Below are 18626 nucleotides of genomic sequence, written 5' to 3'. Positions count from 1 at the left end.
TGGTCTGCAGGAGGTTCTAGATGAACATAAGATCAGTCTGAGGAAGACATTTGAACATGTGACTGAAGGAACTGAAGGAACAGGAAGTAGAACCCCCCTGAACAAGATCTTCACTGAGCTCTACATCACAGAGGGACAGAGTGAAGAAGTCAATACTCAACATGAGGTGATGCAGCTGGAGATAACCTACAAGAAGTCGATCATCCAGGACACTCCCATCAAGTGCTGCGACATCTTTAAATCCTTACCTGGCCAGCAGCAGCACATCAGAGTCGTCCTGACCAACGGCGTCGCTGGTGTTGGAAAAACCTTCTCAGTGCAGAAGTTCACTCTGGACTGGGCCGAGGGTTTGAAAAACCAGGATGTGAATCTGCTGATTGTGCTCTCGTTCAGGGAGATGAACCTGATCGGAGATCAGCAGCACAGTCTTCTCACGCTGCTCCATGTTTTCCATCCAACATTAGAGAAGGTCAGAGCAGAGGAGCTCGCTGTCTGTAAACCTTTGTTCATCCTTGACGGCCTGGATGAAAGCAGACTCTCACTGGACTTCAACAGCAGGACACCGGTTTCTGACGTCACACACAGGTCATCAGTCAACGTGCTGCTGACGAACCTCATCCAGGGGAATCTGCTTCCCTTGGCTCTCGTCTGGATAACTTCTCGACCTGCAGCAGCCAATCAGATCCCTCCTACATGTATTGACAGGGTAACAGAAGTACGAGGCTTCACTGACGACCAGAAGGACGAGTACTTCAGGAAGAGATCCACAACTGAAGATCTGTCCAGCAGAATCATCTCACACATCAAGATGTCCAGGAGTCTCCACATCATGTGTCAAATCCCAGTCTTCTGCTGGATCGCTGCTACAGTTCTGGAGCACATGTTGACTACAGACCAGAGAGGAGAGCTGCCCAAGACCCTGACAGACCTGTACTCACACTTCCTGCAGGTTCAGACAAAGAGGAAGAAGAACAAGTACGATAAAGGACGTGAGACGAGTCCACAGGAGCTGATGGAGGCTGACAGAGATGTTCTTCTGAAACTGGGGAGGCTGGCCTTTGAACATCTGAAGAAAGGAGACATTATGTTCTACCAAGAAGACCTGGAGCAGTGTGGTCTTAGTGTGACAGAGGTCTCTGTGTACTCAGGAGTTTGTACAGAGATCTTCAGAAGAGACAGCGTGATCTTCCAGAAATCAGTCTACTACTTTGTTCATCTGAGCGTTCAGGAGTTTCTGGCTGCAGTCTACATGTTCCACTGTTTCACCAACAGGAAGACAGAGATACTGCAGGCCTTCCTGGTAGAAGAAGACTCAACTCAGACCCCAAAAACATTTTTTAAAAAAGTCTCCTCATATTTGAGAAGCTTTGTTGAAAGATCTCTGGATGTGTTCCTAAAAGGAGCCATGAAGAAATCACTTCAAAGTCAAAATGGTCACCTGGACCTGTTTGTTCGCTTCTTTCATGGACTCTGTCTGGAGTCCAACCAGAGACTCTTAGGAGGTCTGCTGGGTCAGACTCAGAACAGTCCAGAAATCATCCAGAGAGTCTCCAAGAACCTGAAGGAGATGAACACAGACAACATCTCACCTGACAGAAGCATCAACATCTTCCACTGTCTGACCGAGATGAACGACCAATCAGTGCATCGGGAGATCCAAGAGTTCATGAAGTCAGAGGACAAAGGACAGGAACTCTCTGAGATCCACTGCTCAGCTCTGGCCTACATGCTGCAGATGTCTGAGGAGGTTCTGGATGAGTTGGACCTGAGCAAGTACAGAACATCAGTCCAGGGAAAACACAGACTGATTCCAGCTGTGAGGAACTGCATGAAGGCTGGGTGAGTTCAGACATGTTCAATAACATCATCAATCACTGATGATTAATGGTTTGGTTTATCAAATACACACTGAAGTCAATTCTTCTCATTCTTCTCAGTTTGTGAGTCAGCTGTGTTGTTTTTCTGGAGATGTTTTAAATGATGAAAGTTCACAGTGAAGATTTGTCACCTGGTTGTGACTCTTGTTTTGAACTGAATGAAAACACCAAATGACAGCGAGTGCAAATTACGACAGCAGCAGCTTGCTGTGGTATTTCCAGTGGCAGCAGAGCTGCATTCAGCGTGAGACACACACGTTTCAATAAGTTCACACGCTCACACATGACATTTCTCATGCTCATAATTGTTAAAAGTCACCGCACATAAATTAGTAATCTGTGATCAATGATGCGAAGGCCGTTTGCTCTGTGTAAATCATTCATACAGTCATGACTTAGCAACCTTTCAGCCAATCACAAAATAGCACTCACTGTTCCCGGGTAAATACACTGGTTACAGAATCTGCGCTCAGCTCTGCAGGTTTTGTTGGGGTTCGTCTCGTGTGGAAATCCACTGTAAATGTTGTAAACACAACAAACGGAGCAGTATTCCCACCGAGTGAATAAACGGGAGCACACTGAGCTTGTGAGGACGCTTTCTTTGATGTAGTAAAGTAAGATACCATGTGGTGTCAACCCAGGATCTTTCATTCTGAAAAGTAAACCGGATGTTTATTCTTCATTCAGGTTGAGGGGCTGCAGTTTGTCAGACATCAGCTGTTCTTCTCTAGCCTCAGCTCTGAAGTCCAACCCCTCCCACCTGAGAGAACTGTACCTGAACGACAACAATCTGCAGGATTCAGGAGTGAAGGTGCTGTGTTCTGGACTGATGAGTCCACACTGTAGACTGGAGACTCTGGGGTGAGTTCACTGACTCTCTGTTACCGTTGTAAATCTCAGATGTCTAATCTACAACTGAACCGCATTAATGTTCACACATCAGTAGAATCAGTGATTGTGAATGAATGAATGAATGTTTCCACTTTTTCTTCTCTCAGATGTAGAATTCCGATCTTTTCCCAGCTGACGTGTTTTTTTCACCACATTCATTTTCACGTTAATCCTGTTTGTTTTCAAATCTGTCGTTTTCACACCAGTCACTGAATTTCAACGAGCAGCTTTGACTTTTTCTGACTTCCTTCTCTGACACGTTCACATGTAACCCATCAGAATGAGTGCTGTTGACGATGTCACAGCTGTGAGCTCCCTCTGCGGTCTGTTGCATCAAACTAGGATAAGGGATTAAGTCGGGCTCTGTCGCGTATCCTGGTGGGTTAGAGTTATTGATTAATAATCCAGTGATAATATTGACATGGGATGTGCCATGGCCTAATCCTAGGATAAATAGTTTTCACTATAACGCAAGTGTCCGAGTATCCTAAGTGAAGTCAACATGCTTGTGCTTATCAGTTTTATGTCGAGAAGTTTGACCCTGAGTCTGATTCTCTAGGAGTCATTGTACTGTGAGTGCCGTATGCTCAGCTTCACCTCAGGGCGTCGAAAGAAAAAAACTATTGTCTTATCTTTAGTGGTCAAAATAAAGAAAAATAAACAATTCTTCAAAAAGGATTTTGATTTTCTTTCTTGCAAAAACAGGTAAACAATTAATAAAAATAAATCAATAAAAGAAAGAGAAATAATCTATATTACAAAGTTTACAAAACAAACAAAATAAAGTAAAGTACAAAAAATAAAGTATACCCACTGTCTGGGGATGAGGTTTAGAAAAACAATGTTCTCACACAGAAATCTAAGGCATTTGTCATTATTATAGCAGTTTTGCAGAGGAATAAAATAGCAGAGACAAATCAACAGTTTTTAAGCTTAAAAAAATGGTTTCAAGCAGCAACTTTGTCATCTGAACTTTCATGTTCTGTTCTTTATTCAGGTTGAAAAATTGCAGTTTGTCAAAGATCAGCTGTTCTTCTCTGGCCTCAGCTCTGAAGTTCAACCCCTCCCACCTGAGAAAACTGGACCTGAGGGGGAACAATCTTCAGGATTCAGGAGTGAAGCCTCTGTCTGATCTTAGGATGAGTCCAGACTACAGTCTGAGGAATCTGAGGTGAGTAGTGTGTTGATCAGTGTTGTACTCATCACAGAGCAAAGGTCCAGTGTTTCCTCAGTGAAGCTGTGACAGCAGAATAGTGACAGGCTTCATGATTGAACACAAAGACACAGAGAGACAACAGTCGGCCAATCAGACGAGCCACGAGCGTCATGTGATCGCAGACTAGAGCTGACCGCCTCATATGATGACCATGCATCAGCTGTTTGTAGTTTGACTTCATCACTGATGATGAGTGAAAGCAGATGTTAGATCCACTGTATCATACACTGTAAAAACAGCACCACATCTGCTTGAATTGGTTTGAAATGATCTTGTATTGTTTGGTTAGAAAACTTCCGACCACTTTCAGACTCTAATGTCATTTTCCTTAAAACTCTGACAAAACTATCAAGAAATGACCAAAATATAAAGAAATTATATTTATCACAAGCAAAGAAATTCTGTTGACTTAAAATGAGTCTTCCTTTACTTGACCAATCGGACTTTTTTGTTTTTGAACACAAACTTAATTCACAGCAGTAGTGACGCATTTCATTCAAACTATTGTTTTAGTGTGTTACTGCTTATTAAAGCTTACATTAAGTTGTAATATCTTATTTTAAGATTGCGTTTTCTTCAAATTAGAGTATTTCTCATAATTAAAACTTGCTTGCAGATATTATTTTTCTTTATTTTACCTGGTTAAAAACCATTTTTTTGCAGCGTAAACGTTACAATTGTTCCACAAACACCTTCAACTGTAAACAATATAACACCATGAGAAAAAAGCTGCTGTAAACATGAATACTGGAGTGACAAACACCCTCCCTTCCTGTTGGCCCTCACGTTAAAGCTCCGCCTCCAAAACTCTGAAAGATTGTTTGTAACATTAGTAAAATAAAAGGTTTATAGACAATTTTTGCATGAACAGAATATAAACACAACTTTTTCCATGACAAATATGCAAATGAGTGACTTGAGTATTGTCACCATGAAACGGTGTCAACAACAATTCAATAAAAAAAACTTACGACACAATAAACATCAACAACAACTGAATGTCCCTGAAATATATTTACTAACAAGTAGTTTCCATAAAAGTACACAAAGTACAGATTTAAGGTCTGTACCTGTCACCATAGCTGATCATGTGACCTTTACTTCCATGTCAACAGAGATGAACATGAAGAAACAGCAGCCCCTGCTGGTGAGAAGTAATTCCTGCAGCACTGTAGATACACTCTATGGACCAAAGTATTTGGTCACACCTGTGAAGTGTTGAATTCACGTGTTTCAATCGGCCTCTTCTCTCTCGTGAAGGACAATCTGAACGCTTCAGCAAACACAGACAGTCTTTTCTATTCCAACGTGACTGTGTCCCAGTGGACAAAGCAATGACTATAAAGACTTTGACTTTGTTGTGGAAGAACTTGACTGTCCCGCACAGAGCCCTGACCTTTAACCCCATCCAGCACCTTTGCGATGAACTGGAACAGCGATTATGAGTCCACAGAGACCTGGTCCAACTTCAGTGTGTGACCTCATCAATGCTCGATAATTCACATGTCAAAATGAAACAAGTCAAAACAAAGACTTCCAGGAAGAGTGGAAGCTGTTACAGCTGCAAAACTACAGATTAAAATACTGTATATGTATTTAAATACTTCATAATAGTCCCTGTTGGTTCAAATACTTTTATTTATTTGTTTTCATGCAATCACTTTCCCATGACAACTGGAAACAATGAGTGTTTGGTGAATGAGTGAATGTGAGGTGTTGTAACATGTTGACATGTTTTGTTATTATTCCACATCTGCTCTTTGTTGTGGATGAGCTGAATCACTGACTCACCGCTGTCACTCTGACTCTTCTTCTCTGTCGTCTTCTCTCAACAGGTGGAAGTGAAGAGGACAGTGTGTGTGTGTGTGTGTGTGTGTGAGGCCTGCACTGTGACGCCGCTTCATCAGATCAGTGACAAAACTCCTCTGAAGGACACACCAAACACAAAGACTGTGAAAATGACTTGTGTTTTAAAATCATCAGTCAAGAATCAAGAATCAAGAAGTTTTTATTGTCATTATGAATATGACATAATGACATTTTTGCAGAGACGCCCGGCTTGAGGTACACAATAAAATAGCAAAAATAACGAAAATAACGAAGGACTTGACATTTAAATAGACATGACGAAAGGCATTTAAATAAGACACAACAAGAGACTTAACACTTAATGAGACACAACAAAATGTAAGACCCAACAAAATATAAAATATAAAAGTACAGTCCTAACCTGTCGTAAACCTGTGACGAGCTGTTTAACATTTGACTTCTTCACAGTCAACAGGAACATTTTACATATTAGTATAATTTGTATCAACACTCTCTGTTGCTGCTTTATAAATGACATTGTATTGCTATAAACTTGTCATCATTGACTGTATAAACTTATAAACCTCTCCTCTGTCCACCATTTTCCTTTCACCCCAACCGGTCGAGGCAGATGACTGCACATCTCTAAGTCTGGTTCTGTCAGAGATTTCTTCCTGTTAAGAGGGAGTTTATTCTCTTCACTGATGCCTAGTGTTTGCTCAGTGTGTGAACTGTTGTGTTTCTCTGCTCTCCTTGATGTTGTCTATGTACAGTGCCTTGAGATAATGTATATTATGATTTGGCGCTATACAATTAAAATTGAATTGAATTGAATTGAATCTACAATGTTAATAATATCCATCACTTTTATTACATTATGTAGAATTACATCGCTGCAATGTAACCCTGACCAGTCTAAATGTGTTTCCTTTTCATGTGCATCAATTAAAAGTATATATGTTGTCTACCGATGAATATTTCATAAATGGCTTTTAAACAGGATAATTGCTTAAATATTCAAAAAGAGAGCATTTGTTCTTTTAATTAGTGGAATGTTGCTTTGCTTACTTTAAACTTACTTCTAATGTCTTTAAAACAAAGGATAATGTTGTGTTGATGAGATGAAAGCTTCCACTGCCTTTTCAGATTTGTTGATCCATGATTTCACTGATCTCTTTGTAAAATGATGAAGATCATTTATCATTGTGTTGATGAATATTCATATATATATATATTCATATATATGTATGATATAAATATACTTAACTCATTTAGCAGTCACTCATTGTTTGAAGTTGTAATCGGAGAGTGATTGTGTTAAAACAAATGAACTAAAGTATTTGGACGCCTGATCATTAAACCAACAGGGACAGGGGTCGAGTGGCTCAGTAGTTAAGACCGGTACCCTGTGTGCAAAGGACTTCATGGTCGTAAGGTCAACTCCACCCCTGCCGGGTTGTACTCAGTTCCCTTGTAAGTTAAATAAAAGTGTCTGTTAAATGACATGTAATGACTGTGATTTATTTATTTTTGACTTTCACTGAATTTTAATGGAATTGAAGATAACTTTCATTAAAATTGCAATCATTGCATTTTTCACTTTTTCATGCTGTAAGTGCACTTTTTAAAACATAATTTTTTGCCTCATATGGATGTAAATGTGGAATTCCCAACTTTCTTATTCCAAATTAAAAAATACGCTGTAGGAGTTTAAACTCATGTAACAACATATGAACGTTAGCTGTGCAAAGATAAAAGAGCAAAATTACAGAGGTTTTAGTTCAGGGATGCCTCATTTGTGCCATTTGAGATTACCAAATTATTAAGTCATTTCATTTTAAAATTATATACTATAGTATGTCGTCCAAAATGAGACAAAAAAGTCATACTATAGTATGTCGTCCAAAATGAGACAAAAAAGTCATACTATAGCATGTCATCCAAAATCAGTCAAAAAAGTCAAAGTATAGTATGTCGTCCAAAATCACTCAAAAAAGTCATACGTATAGTATGTCTCCAAAATGAGACAAAAAGTCATAGTATAGTATGTCGTCCAAAAAAAAAAAAGTCATAGTATAGTATGTCGTCCAAAATCACCAAAAAAGTCATAGTATAGTATGTCGTCCAAAATCACTCAAAAAAGTCATAGTATAGTATGTCGTCCAAAATCACTCAAAAGTCATATTATACTATGTCATCAAAGATCACTTAAAAAAGTGCATCTTCATAGAGGGGAAACTTAGCTCACTTGGTAGAGCAGCAGCCCCACATTCAGGATACAGTCTTCACTGCAAGTGGCACCAGTTCGAATCCTGCATTGGACGGTTATTTCCTGCATGTCTTTCTCTTACTTCCCATTTCATGTCTCTCTGCACTATCAATTAAAGCCCAGAAAAATATACTTTGGAAAAGTCATAGTATGTCGTCCAAAATCACTCAAAAATCATAGTAAAGTATGTCGACCAAAATCACTCAAAAAAGTCATAGTATAGTATGTTGTCCAAAATTGACAAAAAAAGTCATAGTATAGTATGTCGTCCAAAATCACGAAAAAAAGTCATAGTATAGTATGTTGTAAAAAATCACCAAAAAAAGTCATAGTATTGGTTGTGTCACATGTGAGGGGGAGGAGGGGTTGTACTGTGAGTGGACTTGGAATATGTGACTTATCCCCATCTGAGGTTGGAGAAACTAAATCTTTAATCTTTTTCCAAGTTTCCCTGGTGGGTGATGATTGCTTAGTGGAGATAAGCCTCAGACAGAAAAATATGACACAGCCTATCCATGACTGTGTGTGTGTGTGTGTGTGTTACTCATGTTATGGGGACCTGAATCTGTTTACACTGTCTAATTGGGGTGGCTTGTCTTCCTCATGGGGACTAAAAGCAAGTCCCCATAATGTACATTATTACATTTTAAGGCGAGGACAAGTTGTATGGTTTGCATGAGGTTAGGGTTAGACAAGTAGTAGTTATGGCGAAGGTTTAAGTAAGTCTCCAGGCAATTAATGGTCCTCTGAAGTCATGGAAACCAAACCAGACTGTGTGTGTGTGTGTGTGTGTGTGTGTGTGGGGGGGCTAGACTAGAAATACCCTGGGGGGGGCTCTCTTATCAAAGAGAGGGAAAGTTATCAGGTATGACAGGAAGACAGTGGAAAGGGAGAGAGAGAGAGACACAGACAGGTAGACAGTGACAGAGAGTGGACACAGGCAATTTTTGTGAGGTGTGGACTCGACCACCCAGAGGTCCATCAGGACGCCTGACATTCATCATCGAAACTGTTGGATTGTTGGTTCTTGTCAGAGTGTTATGGAGAGACAAGACCTCCAGAGACTGAAGGACAAACACAGACACTCCCACTGCGTTATGACTCAGGCCACTGCCTCTGTTGACTGTTGAAAAAGACTTTTCAACAGTAGCAGCTGAAACTACCTTAAAAAAATCAATTATTAACCAATCAAAGTAACTAAGGCAGTACCTGTATCCACTCCTTGTTGGAGTCTTCGGCCGGAGTCCATGCGTTTTCATAGTAGTTGAGTCGGGAGCGCTCTGGGGACCAGCTGGGGTTGTACTGGGATGAAGCGATGATTTGGTCTGATGTTATCTCTCCAGATTCCATTCCCAATGGGTCACTGCAGTCAAAGTCTGAGGTGGGGGAGGAAATGGAGAGGGGAGGGGAGCAGATAGAAGGTGGGAGGAAAGGATGGAAATCGGGTGAGTAAAAAAGATTTTTTTGCTGAGTTTGAAAGCACCAGACTGTACCCAGCATGTGCTTTCAGTGTCCTTCTGATTCACGCGCTCATCTCTAGGGAGCAGGACATCACACGACAGGCACTCAGCTCTGTCGGCTGGAAAAGAACAGCGCATCAGTGATGCCTCACTAAATCCTTTCTCTCTCTATCACTTTCTACTCTTTAATGGAAGAAGGATTGAAGTGTTCTACATTAAGATGTAAAAGTGTCTTCATAAAACATTCAAGTGTGGGCTAACTTTACACCAGTATGAGGCGTTAAAGTGACTTTCACCCCACTGATTTCTTCCACTGACTGGACCCATTTCCCTCACATCCCTGTGTGGAACTAATCTTTTTTGCACAGAAATCTCTTGGTCTCTTGGGGGAGTTTAGATGCATTGAGTATCTTTATTTTGGGGGGTATATTTCACACCCAACGACATAGCCAGCCGTGGAAGGCTGTGGATTCCCTTCTTTGTGTTGACATGGAACAGCCGTTACAGGGCACCCGTGGCCTAAAGACGGAGGTGGGTCAGCTAGGGGTCAGTCTGTCCATCCACTGGAGGTCAGACTTGCTGACACCACCGTGGACAGAGCTGCGGCAACGGATGGGACAAGTCACATGACCTTTTCATCTGGCCAAGATTCGTATAACGTCTCCACCACAACAACGGTGGTATGTGAAGACATGTTTACACAGTCATGGAGAATTCTTCTTTTTATTGTTTATTTACATCTTTGTCAGCTGATGACAACTTTGACTATAGGGCACCTCATTTCAAACTAGGGATTCAACAATTCATTGATTATTGATCGATGACTATTTGGGTTTTCATCATACTCTATCCGAAATCAGCTGTCATTTTACTAATGCAATGTCACTGTTGCCTCCATCTGTTTTGACATTAAACAAATGATTTCCTGTGTGCAGCACGGGAATGTCCTCAGACAACACAAGACCTAGGAACACAGGAAGTGTTGTGTGGAGCTGAAAGGCTTAGTCAGCATTGTGTGAACTTATTTGACGGTGGTTGGAATGTAAAGGACATCTGTTCATATCCAAAGTTATGCACTAGACTTTTGAATACCAATCTTTGTTCTCTAAACTAGAAGAACTGAATATGTTGGTGTTTGTGGACAAAATAAGACATTTAAACACGTCATTCTGAGGTTTGGGGAACACAGATTGCAATTTTTTCAAATGTTCTGTCATCCATGGATCAATACAGTAATTGATAAATCAATTAAATCACATTAAACTTCAATGAAAACAAGTTTGAAGATGATCGCATGTAAACTCTAGGACAAGTTTTTAAGTATTTAAATTAAAAATAATGTGAACTAAAATTGTGTTCACATTATTTTTAAATTAAATACGCAGTTGTAAGGTGCTCGTGTGTATATGGACAGACACACGCCCTCGAGGGCACAGCATGAGGATCGGTGTGGAACTGCTATATGGCTGCTGCCTATGAGCTATAACACAGATGGCCTCTCCATCTGCCACACAGCTAAAACACCTCTGTCACTGGGTCAGAGTGTGTGTGTGTGTGTGTGTGAGCGTTGCAGTGTCAGTGCACACTTGCATACGTACGTGCTCACGCATGAGTGAACTGAGTGTTTGTGTGAGGCTGAGAAAACTGTCTCACACCTATCTGCTCACTTCGTTGGCTGCCTGCTCTCGTCTGACGTTTGTACACAGACCAAAATCATCTACTGTAGATCACTGGGTCATGCTCAGCAAAAACACAGCTTCCTTTCATCACCTTATCACCTCTCAACAGTACATTCATCTTTCCATGCAGAAGTGACTGAAAATCCACTGTGTATTATGCATAATATACCTATAAATGATTTAAGTGGTACGAGTGTGGTAAAGCAAAGATGGAGTTTGGGCATTTTTTGTACTTACTTCTCAGTTGGTGATGGAAGACAGAGCAAATTGAACAAATGAAAGTATGTTGGGGTCAGATATTTCACTATGCTGAATGTGAACATTTAATTTGTGAAATCTGATCTTAGATGTGTGATTAAAGCAACTCGGAGCAGAGTAAACGGTCAAGATTTGACATCAGCAGGGATGTTTTGACCGTTCATTGTGTGTGTGTGTGTGTGTGCTCAGTGCCTGTCTTCCCTTTGGGCAAAACAAAATACTCTTTGGAGATGATTAGTAGATTTGCTGAATGTCATCCATCTCCATTGCTATTCAAAGACTGACTCTGTGTGTGTGTGTGTGCGCTTGTGTCTGGGGTGGTCTGTTCTGTGGACAGATTTATGACTCCTACCACTGCTCTTCTTCCTTAATGAAATGTTTAGTTGGAGCGTTTTGCAAAATGGGGTGGGAGGTCAAACTCTGTGACGACGATGCAGCATGTAAGTAAAAAAACCTTAGGGCATGAGTGTGTGTGTGTGTGTGCACGGTGGGGAGGCTGTCTTTCGGAGCCTGTCTGGTCCCACCGTGTTTAAACGTTGGACTCGTAAACCACAGGAGGCCGTTTACAAGAATTCTCAAAGGCAACACATCTCTCAGATGAAGAGGAAAGAGGTGTTTATTTAATAATTAATAACCCCTGTGCTTTGTTAAATGAGTGGAAATGTGTCACAACAGGAGCATGAAGCCTCAGTACCTCCCTCTAATGTTTAGTCAACTAGCTTTAATTTAGTGTCCTTGCAACCCATATTTTCTTCCAATTGCCCAGTCTCTCTTTTCATGTCTGCATTGTTTGGCTCGCTCCATTGGTGCCTCCCTGACAATCCCATCGCTCTTGACTTGTAGTGGTTTTGTGTGTGGGCTCACCCTCGGGAACGGTCCTTTCAATGACGGTGAAGTTCGCAGAGAAGCCCTCCTTAGCGATGGCACTGTCGGTGTTGATTGTCAGTGCCAGGATGCCAGTGTAGGAGATGATCCGACCAGGAGTGTTCTGCCCACAGTACCTCCCGACATATGGACCGACTGGAAAGAGAAACACATCGTAACATTGTTACTCGGTCAGACTTGGGTTAGGTTAATATTTGTTTGTTTGTGAGGTCACAGATGGGCTTTTACTAGCAGCTCCTCCATCTGGAGGTGTGAAAATGAGTGTGTCTATGGCACCGGCTGCATTTTTTTACGTGACCCCCAATGCGTAAGAAGACACTCTTAGCATTCTTTGCCTGTTTGCTCGTCAAACACAGAAAGAGAAAGGCGGAACAGTGACCCGTGATGTGGACAGGTCATGATCTCCGTTTATTTGACGGCTGTAAATACTTCAGACGCCTCGTCTTTCCCTACCAAAACTTGTTTGTTTTTTCATTCCTGTGCAGACTGGAGGCAGATGCAGCCAAAGCTGAGTGAGTTTATATTGGGCAGAAAGAATAGGCAGTAGGGAGCAATAAAAGCATGAGCAGGACATGTTCCACTGAACAGATTGGGAAGAAAGGCAAAGCAGGGGCATGGAACACAGCAAGTGAAAGGAGGACGACTCAGGGAGACCGAGAGTCGGGGAGACATGGGGAAAGACTGATGTGGTAACGAGGGAGAGCAGGAGAGCATAATGACCTTGGCCCTATGCTTCTGATGTGTGCTACGATCCATGCACATTTATCAGTGTGTGCTCCTGTTAGTGTGCAAGGACCTGTGGCTTATCTGTGATTAGTAGATGCTGTGATCAGCGGCGAGTGACAGTCCTGCCTCCTTGTGGCCTCCTGTCATCCAAAACATGCTTTTTCTAGCCCAGCTCCTGCATGAAAGGCCATAGGGTGCCACAGACAGAGACTTGATGGCTCAAGATTAATCTTTGTAACCCAGGTGTGTGCGAGACTACGTTTCCTATCTCCTGGATTATCTGTGTGCCTCCACAGTTTTGTGCAATTTTAAAGAACCCTGCTATGAACTCTGTGTCTCTTGTCCTCAGGGAAATAGAATGTGGGAGTAGAGTGTTTTACTTTGCATTGCTTGACCAGCAGGGTGTGTTTTAAGAGGTAGTGCCAAGAAGGGAGGTGTGAGTCCCCCCCCCGTCAGGGAGGCCTGTATTTGCCCGGACATTGGTCAGCTCTGCGCATCCTGACTTCTAGCATGACCCCAGCCTTCTGTGATAATGCACTATCGATCCAGCAGGCACCACAGGAATTGCCAGGCAAGAGGCCATTGCACTATTTTCCACCCCTGACTAATTTTTACATGAGGCTGTGTGTCATAACACTTTATTTCTGAGTCACAAACAGAACGTATTTTCCCTGAGGTACCTTTCGATAAGACATGTATTAAAAGGTGATAATAATGTCAGAAATTGGGCGTGAACCAAGCTTTAATCATTACTTATGTTGAAATTAAACATGTCCCACCTTGACGGAAGCTTGTACAAATGAGCTGACAATGTCAAGTCAGTAGCATATATGTGAGGTGACTAAACTTAAAGTAAATCCACTTGAATAGGCACATATATTGACACTTAAACCCCACCAGTCTTCACTGATAAAAAACGATTTCAATTCTCAGCCACTGATGGTTGACAACAGCTTTCATCTCGTCTGCACCCTGTGCTGGAATAGCCAGGAAAAAACCCCCAAAAACTTCAAGAGGAGATTTTACTTGCTGAGTTCAAAGCCTGATCTTGGGCAATGAAAGCGTTGCTTTGAACGCTGCTCATCCTTCCCCATCTCTCCCTTCACCTGCTGATGTTTTCATAGACTTGAAAATACTTTTTAAAAGGCAATATTTTATTGTGTGCCCGAACCTATCATTGCTCAGTTCTGTGACAGAGAGATTCTGGCTATAATCAGGACCAAACTGGACCAAATCCAATTCAATAAGCACTTGTTTTATTCTCTCTCTAGAGGGAAACACGAGGAAATGTCTAGAGGAAATTCCTTTTTGAGTCATTTCCTGCATGATTGGATTGTGCACTCAATGCATTGAGACGCAGCGAGGTAATGACTTAAATATCACAGCATACATTAAACTATGAATTCCCAAGTGTACTGACATCAACAAATCCACCAACACAATACAGCCTGTGACAGAAAAAGGAAGGGTGGGAGGCTGTTGTAATCAGACAGAGTCCGGCAATGAGTGATGACGAAGCATTATGCGCTCATGACGACAGGCTCCTGGAGCCCTGCCAAGCTGGGTTAAGGCAGTTATCCCACCCACCCGGATAATGCCATCATACAGTGTAAAGCTGTTCATTCCCTCTGGAAAAGCAGTGGGAAGCGGAGCTGAACACCCCCTTCCTTCCCATTCTCTCTTTCCCACTACAAGACTGCAGATTTCTAAGCAGTGGGATTAGTGAAGTGAAGTTTAATATGCTGTACCGTGTGAGGTTGTGGCAGCAAAAGTGAATTCAACTAACAAGGTGCAGACTTTTGTGGCACTAATGTAGAGAGCACAACTTCGGGAACTTGTGTAGAGCAGGAGGAAAAATACTTAAAGTGTGTTTAAAAGCCTTTTTGAAGAAGACCTTCAAGGTTGAAGGTGTTTAATTGATATGTAACCGTGTCTAAACAAAGGCTTTTAAAGCACACTTTTAGTTTCTACTCCTCACAAGAGTGCCTGAAGTTGATGTTTTCTGAATATTCTGCTCGCTCACCTCCAGGAAAACCGTCCCAAATCTCCAGCCTGTCATATCGGCAGAACACGCCAGAAGGTGGTGTCGGGTCTGGCTCCAACTCAAAGCTCTCAAACTCCAAAATGATCTCAGACATCTTAGGGGCAAAGATCATGAAAGTGCAGTCCAGGTTGTTGGGGTACTTCTCTGGGAAACCAGGAGATTTTATGACACCGCTGTTGGAGGTGAAGTTCCTGGAGCATTCAGGACCTGCAGGAAAGAGGACAGGAAACAAGGAGGTGAGTGAGAAGATAAGATGATATAAGGGACAAAGGAGGATCTGTTTAGGTGACTGTGGGGGAGGCATTGAGACGCTACATCTCCCAGTTGTTTACATCCATTTACACACTTTCTGTGTGTGTATATATCTATAACTGCTCGACATCGGGACTTTGATTGTAAACATTGGTGAAAGGACTCAATTACAATAGCATCGAGAAACAATGAATAAACAGTTTGAGTCACTCTGGAAAAACTGTCTCACATACTCACACACACACACACACACACAATATAGAAGAGGTGCTTAGGCAAAGTTCTGGTGTTAATGATGGAAGGCGAGGGCAATGATTGTGCATATATCAACACACACACTTAAACACACAGTTTTACACGAGGGAAAGTCAAAATATTTATTCACAGCTCCCCAGAGAGCTGTCTGTCAGCTGATGACGAGCATTAGCACATTTCCCATGTTAGCCACTTGTCACAGCACCGTGAGCACGAGATTATGATTTGAGAATGAGTGACACATGATGAAAAAAAAAAAATAAAAATATGCTAGCAGCTGCAGGGAAAGACACATTAGGACGTGTAAATAATGCCAGCTCAAGCACTGTTTCAGATTGTTAGCAAGCCTGGCTTTGCACAAACTTGCACATACTGAATATGCAGTACTTTGAGGGGAAAAAAAGAGCAGGACAATTATTTGGTGCCATTAGTGGCAGAATTGTTAGAATAACATCATTTTTATGGTACTCTGACAGGCGGCATTATGGGAGCAGATGGTGCAGATCAAGACTAAAATTGCTATCGTTAGATAGTGCCTCTGTGCTACAGCCATTGTGGCTTAAATGAATGTGGCAAACTGCATTTTCCACTGTCATTCAAGTATCTCACTTTGCCCCTAATTCAAGACCATCAGGCCCACTTCAGCCTGTCCACCAGTGGAGTAAAGGAAAGAAGCAAGAGCCATTTCATTTTCTTTTTTTAAAATTGAAAGCCACGGCAAGCGGCATTTTGACTCTGGAGAGAGAGAGTTGACATTTAGTGCAACCGCTAAAGTGTGGCTTTTTGAGCACAGTGGGCACCATTAATTTCACAGCTTCCCCTCATATTTACCCCTGGAAAACAGAACGATTTTGCTGAGTGGGAGCATTCCCTGGGATGAGAGGGTGGACGGATGCTGCCATTCTGCACTTCACCATGCCATATTATGAAGAAATGTCAGCCAGTTTTTGGATGGTTGGGGGCAGAAGACTACAAATGCAAGATGCTTCTTTTAAAATAGGTGCCCGTGGTTCCTGAGTGCTCTGGACAGCTACAGTATTGGCGCAATTTAGTTTGGTGTGTTGAATTTCCTGTGGATATTGGCTCAAACCTCCAAATTCCTGATCCACTTCGACAGCTTCCACCTTGACGCTTATCTCAGCTCAGCAGTTGGCCAGAACAGAGCCCACCTTAGGAAACGGTTCACTCCAAACAATGAACAGGCATGTGAAGAAGCATGGGTTTTGTGTTGTTGCACTTTATCCAAACTATTTCATCTGTATTGTTCTTTTAAGACATCTTAGTTAAGTGTGGCATATTTTTTACACTTTATTGTAATATTTTACATTTGATTCCAATACTTTATTCCTTCTTGTACATTTGCTTATATATTTTTAATATTGTGTTCTGTACCTTATTCTTCTATTTGTGTGCATGTTTGCATTTAATGAAATGCAAACATGTTTCTATATATTTTTACATGTTTTTTGATTATATGCAAGGATGTTTGGAATTATCTCACCACAGGTGTGAACAAACTCAAATGCGACACAAATCAGGTGACAAAAAACACATTTGATGGTGATCTGTTTATAGGAGTGAATGCAAATCTGTCCAAAGGATGCATTAAAGTCCGCCTACTCCCTTAAAATCCTTTGACCTGCTTTAGCTTCAGTGACCCAGGGGTTTCAGTACACTTCTCACTTTTAAATTAACACTGGTTGCTACTATTTATTTTTTTCTTAATATTAGTCACATGTCATGTTACAGCTGTAGTGCAGTTTTGACCAACTCATTTTGCCTCTCTCTTCCTATCACATGCACTCATACAGAGACACAGATGGGTACAATTTGTAAAGTCAGCCTTGGTTGAAAACATCATTTACAGCATGGTCTGAACAAGGCCTGAGCCAAGGCCAGACTCCATTATTGTCAAATTTTGTGTGTCTGTGTCAACAACACACAAAAGAAAAGGACAGAGTGAAGACCTCACAACAAAACAGAGTGTCAGGAGAAGAAAGAGCACTGCGCTCATTCCCACTGGTAAAATAATCACCCAACAGATCTCTTTTATCTGGGGTCTCGACATGGGAGGGCTTTCGTCCCCAGCTTCCCTCGCTACAACCAGCATGCTTTGTGCTGATGTCTGGGTGAGGGAGTCGTCCAGTGATAGCAGACGTGCTTTTTGTGGTGACAGTATCTTGTTTCCTCACGTCTTTGTAGACAAGGAACTCCATGAGGACAATATATCCCTGCTGTTAGCCAAAGGCAAATTCCTTGCCCCCCCCACACTCATTCACTGACACTGTCCTGGTGGACTCATCACCTTGGCAGTGGGAATGGGGACAAAGGCAGGTTTTGAAAACAGGAAACAGAAAAGGGTTTTGTAAATATGACGGGTCTGACTCATTGGCACACAAAGAAACACCAGCTTGACCACAGCGTACCCACGGAACATGTCCGCTATACTTTTAAACAAACAGCTGGATTTACGAGGGGAAGTCAGGAGAGAGAAAAGGAGCTAAACCTTGAACGCACCACATTTACTGTCAACCTCCATCCAGGCGCTGCAACGTTTACTGCCGACAGTAATGGATTCTCTTTGCTCTCCTTTATGTCAGGCCCTACTCCTCTGGAGGGGCGGGAGTAAACAAATGTCAGCCCTGCTCACTCTCTGACTGATTAGAGTTTGCTTAACAGGACATGTTGGAGCCGGTAAAATGATATTTAATGGAGATCTGATGTCAGTCTTTGCAAGTGTTGGAGATTTATTATAAATCTTAGATAAATGTGGTATGATGTATATTCGAGCATTAAGGGAAAAGGCTGCCTTTCAACTGTTAGTCTTCCTGATGACTTGTCCTCTATGTATCTATTAAGTTGTTGCGCTAAGTGCTGAACACAGAGCACAGACTGGGTGTTCATCATTAGACTAAAACTGTGCGAGGGAGCAGGCGTTAAATGGTATAGCCTCTCACTATTTTTATTTTTTAATCTCTCTCCCTCTCCTTTTCACATATATCATC

At 41.8% G+C, this 18626-nt stretch overlaps 2 protein-coding genes across 2 annotated transcripts in view; one reads left to right on the top strand and one right to left on the bottom strand.

Annotated features, from left to right (window-relative positions):
* Positions 1 to 4: 4 nt before the first annotated feature.
* LOC122773219 (NLR family CARD domain-containing protein 3-like) lies at positions 5 to 3401 on the top strand (the record flags this gene model as incomplete). Its single annotated transcript, XM_044031727.1, has 2 exons — positions 5 to 1839; positions 2565 to 3401. Coding segments are annotated over 2 exons (2013 nt in total), but the record flags the coding sequence as incomplete, so codon positions are not given.
* Positions 3402 to 9259: 5858 nt separating this feature from the next.
* The window catches only part of LOC122768345 (neuropilin-1a-like), a 34353-nt gene continuing 24986 nt past the window's right edge, over positions 9260 to 18626 (bottom strand). Inside the window, exons 5-7 of the mRNA XM_044024280.1 lie at positions 15094 to 15321; positions 12324 to 12479; positions 9260 to 9438 (exon numbers count right to left, since the gene is read on the bottom strand). Of these exons, the coding sequence (XP_043880215.1) occupies positions 9260 to 9438; positions 12324 to 12479; positions 15094 to 15321 (563 nt within the window). The remainder of the gene's footprint in view (positions 9439 to 12323; positions 12480 to 15093; positions 15322 to 18626) is intronic.

This window comes from Solea senegalensis, linkage group LG1 (assembly GCF_019176455.1).
Source record: "Solea senegalensis isolate Sse05_10M linkage group LG1, IFAPA_SoseM_1, whole genome shotgun sequence".
NCBI classification, from domain to species: domain Eukaryota; kingdom Metazoa; phylum Chordata; class Actinopteri; order Pleuronectiformes; family Soleidae; genus Solea; species Solea senegalensis.
Note: the sequence above shows the minus strand (reverse complement) of the source record. Positions and strands in the feature narration are given on the sequence as shown.